The sequence below is a fragment of the Ctenopharyngodon idella genome, chromosome 19 (assembly GCF_019924925.1).
Source record: "Ctenopharyngodon idella isolate HZGC_01 chromosome 19, HZGC01, whole genome shotgun sequence".
NCBI classification, from domain to species: domain Eukaryota; kingdom Metazoa; phylum Chordata; class Actinopteri; order Cypriniformes; family Xenocyprididae; genus Ctenopharyngodon; species Ctenopharyngodon idella.
This window is the reverse complement of record NC_067238.1, coordinates 17,782,619-17,789,900: the sequence shown is the minus strand read 5'-3', so window position 1 is coordinate 17,789,900 and position 7,282 is coordinate 17,782,619. Positions and strand designations below refer to the sequence as shown.

General features: G+C 38.0%; 1 protein-coding gene across 1 annotated transcript; it reads left to right on the top strand.

The window, feature by feature from the left end:
• The first annotated feature begins 579 nt into the window (after positions 1–579).
• On the top strand, positions 580–6,793 carry LOC127501135 (G-protein coupled receptor 20). The gene is made up of 2 exons (XM_051872918.1): positions 580–893; positions 2,540–6,793. The coding sequence occupies exon 2, from the start codon at positions 2,542–2,544 to the stop codon at positions 3,610–3,612; it is 1,071 nt and encodes a 356-aa protein (XP_051728878.1). The 5' UTR covers positions 580–893; positions 2,540–2,541; the 3' UTR covers positions 3,613–6,793.
• The last annotated feature ends 489 nt before the right edge of the window (positions 6,794–7,282 follow it).

Here is a 7,282-nt window from a genome sequence, read left to right as displayed (position 1 = left end):
TATAATATTATTTATATAATAATAATATAAATTTTCTTCATGCAAAAAATGCATTCTAATATATATATATATAATATCATGATATATATATATATATGATGACATATGAGATATATATATATATATATATATATATATATATATCAAATGTCATGAAAATATTGGCAAAATGCAATCTGTAAATGTGTACAGTACATATTTTTATTTTTTAATTGTCATGAAATATGACAACATTTGTATATAAATAACTTTTTCTTCATGCAAAATGTAATATTTAAATATTTAAAATAAATTTCTTCAATTTTTTTTTTTTCTTTGAAAATCTGTAGTAAAAACAGTTGTGGTCATTTTTATCAAAATAGTCATGTATTTGTGCACAAACTCTCAGAAGAAAGATCTAAATATGGAGTATGGCTGTGAGTTTTGCCATGGCTGACTGACGTCCTATAGGCCTGTTTACTGGGTGAGGTTTACAGCTCTAATCCCACAAGACTGATGGTGCTGCAAAGTGACTTTTGAGGGCTTCTGCCCAGAGTTTAGAGGGGTTGTTGAGAAGATGAGAAAGAGAGCGAGGGAAGGGGAGGGTGATGGACAGACCGAGAATGAGGAGGCCTAAAAGTCTGTCATTCTTCAGTGAGACTCAGTTCATGAAAGAGCAACTTCTGGAAAGAGAGCGCTCACTTATCCTTGAGAGGCAAAGAGACAGTTTAGACTGAAGACAAATCAGAACATCATCCAAATGGACACTGCTGCACTGAGATGTGTAGTTTTATCCGTCTGCATTACTACTAATGGAGATTTTTGAGATTTCAGTGAAGCTTTATTTGATTTAAGAACTACAGAAAGGAACCGACATCCACCTGGACCAGAAAGAGCAGCTTCCAACCCCACTGGTGAGAATCTCCTCTTTATTTGCTTATGAAAATATGTCTGCTTTGAGATGTATTTATAGTAGAATCAGTTGAACCTCAAACCATTGGATGTTAATAATATATATTTTCCATGAGAAACTACAGTGAGATCCCCCCGCTGACTGAACCGTGGGGAAATTACAGAACAACATGATGTTCCACGAGACAGAATCTAAATGGAACTTAAACTCCTAATATGGAACGTTCATGTAAAGATCAGACAGAGTTAAACAGCTGATAAGAGAGAATCTGAGATTTTTTTACATATTTCATTAAAGTTCTTAAACTCCGACTGACATTCAGAACGAGTCTCAGAGAGACGTCAGCGAACAGGAGCACAAACTCTCTCACAAAATAAAATGCCAAAGAATGTTCCATTTTTAGAAAGCTATGGAAAGATTCATGCAGAGCCCGGATTGGTGGTGGTACATTAAGGGCTGTGCGAAAGTTTTTTTTTTTCAAGTTTAGATATTTGTTTTTAATGACCGTACAAGTTCAATTAAACCACCAAAATATGAGAAAAATATTTTATATTTTTTATATACTTTAAATATGAGGAAAGAACAAAACACTAAACTTGGTTAAGGTATTTATCTGACAAAAACATTTTGGCAAATAGAAAACAAAAAATAAATAAATAAAAAGCTCAAGGAAAAAGCATATACATTGACTACAATTGAATCAGTTATTAATATTTCGTTGGTTCTCTCTTGTTTTTGCATGTGTTTGTATGAAAGCCTGACCAAGAATTTGACATGTTTCATTGTGTTATTATCATAAATAAAACAATCGACTCCAAGCACAACTACACAATATGCGTACAAAATCTTTAACAAAATTTCAAAATTTAATAATACTTAAATAAAGGGTGAAGATGAAAATTTTCCTAGACCAGACATTACTTTTGGCCACTATTTTTATATATATATATATATATATGTGTGTGTGTGTGTGTGTATGTGTATATATATATATATATATATATATATATATATATATATATATAAAACGAACAAGTAGAACAAATAAAAAAACATTTCGATACTGTACTATTATACATTAATCAAAATATTTAACAGTTACAGTTATTAAAATGTAAAAAGACTTTTACATTTTAGAAATCTTTCTTATATGCAAATGTGTTGCTCAAAAACATTTCTCATTAACAAGCTGAAAACAAATGTGCTCCTCTTGTGGAAACATCTTTAAAAAATATATTTTTTAAAAATGACCAATCCCAAATTTTGAATTTTAGTTCATATTTTACACTGTACCATAGGTTAACATCATAATTTGCATAAATATTTAATGAAATATTTAAAGTGTTGTGTAGTTTATAACTGGTTGCTCTTAGAATATATATATATATATATATATATATATATATATATATACACACATACATATACATATATATCATTTATATATTTAATAACATCCTATTATACACCAATCAAAATATTTATGTATTTATATAAATATATAATTATAATTCATTTATGTAATTTATTTATACTTTGTGTGTGTATATAATTATATTTATATTATTATATATATTTTATATTTGTAATATAAAAATTATTTATAGATTATTTGTTTTTAACTTTCTTTTATTTTCTGTGTTCTAGCCATGGAGATCTTCCTCGAAGCACATTCTAACATCACATCTGAGTCTCCCGTCAATACCAGCGTCCACCTCCTGGGGGTGCCGAACCTGAAGAAACTCGCCCACCTGGATGAGTCTCTGTACCAGGAGTTCTACGTCCTGTGGATCACGCTGATGGTGGTGAACACGCTCATGTTTGTGATCGGCGTGGTCCTGAACAGCCTGGCGCTGTACGTGTTCTGCCAGCGGAGCCGCTCTCGGACGACCCCGGCCATTTACACCATAAACCTGGCGGTGGCCGACCTGCTGGTGGCGCTGTCGCTCCCGGCCCGCATTGCGCTTTATCACAGCGGAGGCGACTGTGTGGCGTGTTTCTACATGCACACCTTCAGCTACTTTGTGAACATGTACTGCAGTATTTTGTTTCTCACTAGCATCTGCGTGGACCGCTATATGGCGGTGGTGCGGTCGGCGGGAAGCCGCAGACGAAGCCCAGCGGCTGCCAAATGCGTTAGCGTGTGCGTGTGGCTGTTCGCCGTGGTGGTCACGTACTCGCTGCAAACCTCAGCCCTGGACTTTCACGGAGCTTCATGCTGTCACGTCGCCGTGCTCTTCGCCCTCACCGTGCTGGAGTTCGTCTTGCCGCTCTTGGTAATCGCGGCGTTTACGATCCGCGTCGCCTGCGCGCTTGCGGACAGCAGGCTCATGCCGCAGAGCTGGGGTCGGCGTGCGCGCGCCGTTAGGCTGCTGGTAGCCGTATTGGTGGTGTTCACCGTGTGCTTTACGCCTTATCACGTGCGTGAGGCCGTGGTGTACTTCCAGCTAGGGGGCAGCAGGGAGCAGCATGTGGTGGCGTATCACGTGACCATCACGCTCAGCAGTCTGAACAGCTGCCTGGATCCTGTGGTTTACTGCTTTGTGCCGGATAGTTTCCGCTCCACCCTGCGAAGAGAGCAGAAGAAGAGATTCGGAGAGCAGCCAGTGGCAATCAAGGGAAACAGGAGCACCAAAGCTGCAGGAACGCCGATGGCCATCGCATACAGCGTCACAACGCTCACACCCTGCATACTGCCGTCCAGAGACATTCCCACCTGAAATAAAACACTCCGACAGGAGTTTTACCAATGGGTCAATATGAGAAATATCAACGAAATGATCTATAAACATTTACATGCACGTTCTTTACTCAATTATGCTTAAGCCGACAATGTGTGGTCATGTAAATGCCTTAACTCATTTTTCAAACAGCTTAAGCATTAAACGACTGACACAGCTAGATTTTTGCCCATTACCTCGATTTCACTCGGCATGTAAACACCTTAAATTCAGCATCTTTTCCTTACCTGTTGCAATGTATATCCGAGTGAAACTGCTTCTTGAACAAGAACAAATGCAGGGCGGGGCTTGATTTTGTCCATGGGGAATTGATTGGATGGTTGTGGTTTGCTATTGGTGGATCTCATGTGAGTGACAGGTTGCCCCGCCCTCATCATCAGAGAAGAGAAGTCACTGCAAGGGAGAGGAGGAATATCCATATTACTATGAATGGGAGAAAGTGCAACGCACAAAATGGCAGAGTAAGTCTGCCTTTTAAATTAAACAGCCAATAGCCTGAAAAATGCTTTTTTTTTTTGGCATGATTTGAGTGTTTAAAAAACAAAACAGTTGTTGTCAGATTTCATTGGTTATTTCAAATATGTAATTTAATCACAAGCTTGGTGAACATCTTTGGAGAATTTGATGTTTCCCCATTCAAAGAGATAGGAGCTGCACTTGCATGACTGAAACAGCTACCTGAGAGGCGTTTCAAAGATGGCCGCTGAGTGAAATGACTTGCTTAAAGGTTCAGTAAGTGATTTTTGAGAAACGTTGTTGAAAGTGGATTGGACCGAGCACCAAAACACACTTGTAGCCAATCAGCAGTAGGGGGGCATGTCCACTCGTGATGGGGGAGGAGAGAGAGTGAGCCAATCAGCAGTAGGGGGCGTGTCCACCCATGATGGGGAGAAGAGAGAGTGAGCCAATCAGCAGTAGGGGGTGTGTCCACTCATGATGGGGAGGAGAGAGAATGAGCCAATCAGCAGTAGGGGGCCCGTCCACTCGTGATGGGGGAGAAGAGAGAGCCAATCAGCAGTAGGGGGTATGTCCACTCATGATGGGGGAGGAGAGAGAGTGAGCCAGTCAACAGTAGGGGGTGTGTCCACTCATGATGTGGGAGGAGGGAGAGTGAGCCAATCAGCAGTAGGGGGTGTGTCCACTCATGATGGGGGAGGAGAGAGAGTGAGCCAGTCAACAGTAGGGGGTGTGTCCACTCATGATGTGGGAGGAGGGAGAGTGAGCCAATCAACAGTAGGGGGTGTGTCCACTCATGATGTGGGAGGAGGGAGAGTGAGCCAATCAGCAGTTGGGGGCGTGTCCACTGGGGGAAGAGAGAGAGTGAGCCAATCAGCAGTAGGGGGTGTGTCCACTCATGATGAGGGAAAGAGAGTGAGTGAGTAAGAGGGAGATTTGAAGAAAGACTGTAGAAAGAGAGATGGCTGAGAGACATTACAAAAGAGAAAAATTCAGAGGAAAGTCACTGGAAAAAGAAGGGTGATGATCAGGCAAGAGCTTTAGGATCCGCTTTCCAGCGCTGGAAAGACCTAAGCGGGAGGCCTGAAAACAGACGCAGAGGTTGTGTTGTTTCTGCTCCATATGTGAGTAACATTGGTTTTGCTGTTTCACAGAACCAAGATATGGTGTTGTTGTAAAGTTAGCTGTGGTAATAGGACACTTTTGAGTGTCATTGTTTGTCTGGAGCTGCTGCCGACTAACAACCAACTCTTGCTTGTAGACATTCTTGCGTACTGCATGTTCATTTTTTGTTCTTTCTTGTCGTTCCTTCGTCATCTTCGCTTTATTTTATGCAACGCATTATTTTTCTTTGCTTCAGCTATGATAAAGAGACATCCACTCTTGCATTGTGTCTTTGTGCATTTTGGGGCGGAGCAATGTTGTTTGAGTTGATTTCAAATTTTAACAGTGTTTTTCAGAAATCACTTACTGCACCATTAAAGGGACTTTGCTCTAGACCAGTGGTTTTTATCCAGCGAGGTTAAGATTACTTAAAATAATTTAAAATAAGACACAACAAGCTTTAAAATCAACTAAAACAGCTAAAAATAAAGATTTAAGCTGACATCATATTTCTTATTTTAATATGTTCCCTCAACAATTTATTTAAAAACCAGCATTCGGTGTTGGAATTATGAGAGATATATGAGGGAATTACATCTCAATATGAACTCAAATATTTCTCATCACATTTGTCCAAATCCAAACTATGCTGTCCACATTATTTTTAATACTCTTCTGTTGTCACTTTCTCCCAAAGTAAAAGAGAAATATTAACTGAGAACCAGAAAGAGAAACCTTTGAGCATTAAAATGTTCCTCTGACATATTCTTCCCGCTCTTCAAGAACATCTGTCATCAGACAGACATTCATATACATTCCAGGTAAAGAGGGAAGTGACGTGGCCCGAGCCGCTGGTGTTTTAATGTCAGTTTTACGAGGTCACATGATGAACTCTCATACCCTACACGGAGCTGTTTATTTTGCTCCACACTTGATTTAATGGAGGTGTTGGCTCACGTGTTTATTTATGAAGACCACACTGAGACCAGAAACCTGCACAGCCTGAAACCACTTTTGCTCATAAACATCTTTACGACTCGAGATAAGTACTTTTTATGATCTGTTTAAAGTAGGCCTACTTGTGGATAGTAGAATATATTCAATACATAGTATATTCTACTGTAAAAAAAAAAAAAAAAAAATGTGGACATAAATGTTTTTTACAGGAGAATATTTTTTAAATGTTTTTAGTTTTTATTAAAGTATATATTTTTTATTTTTAAAAAATGATATTGTAGTTTTAATGAATATTTGTCTCCATCTGTTTGACTGTAACAGCAAAATGTACCACAAGAGGGCATCGTTTCCTTCAAAATGATTTATGGATAAAGGCAAACGAGGTGGATTTGTAAATATAAATAACATATCAAATAATGTACGAATATCACTAATAAACATGCTAGTTATCTGTCACCTTTTTAAATAATAGTTGTTTTTGTTTTGTTTTAAACGTGTTGTTTTTAAAGTCAACTCTGTATTTATTGTTTTTGAAGTTACAACATGTATATCAGGGTTGTTGTTGTTTTTTGTTGTTTTTTTGCAGTGTTTTAAGCTCATCATGACACTTGTGCTGGTGAGAGCATTGAGCATTAAATCAGTCATAGCCTCTGTTTTATGAGTCGGGATTCAACACAGCTGATATTTCTGTTCAGAAACCTTCACACGCTCATCTTCAGACAGACATTAGCTGATTCATAATGTGAGCCGCAGAAATCGTGAAACATTCCTAACACGGTTCAGTTTGGAGTTCAGAACAACAAGTCATGCTTTGGTACATCAAAATTATGATATAAAAATTCGAAGTTACAACATGCCAAGTCATATTTATGAAAAGTCGAAATTATTACATAAAAATTAGAAATGGCATTAAAAAAAAATCGAAATTATGACATAAAAATTCAAATTTGAGATGAAAAGTCGAAATTCTGACTTACTAAGTCATATTTATGAGATGGTCAAAATTATGACATAAAAAGTCAAACTTATGACAGATTTGAGATGAAAAGTCAAACTTCTGACCTAAAAGTCGATTGTAACATAAAAGTCAAAATTATGACAAAAATTCGAAATTATGACATACTAGATGAAA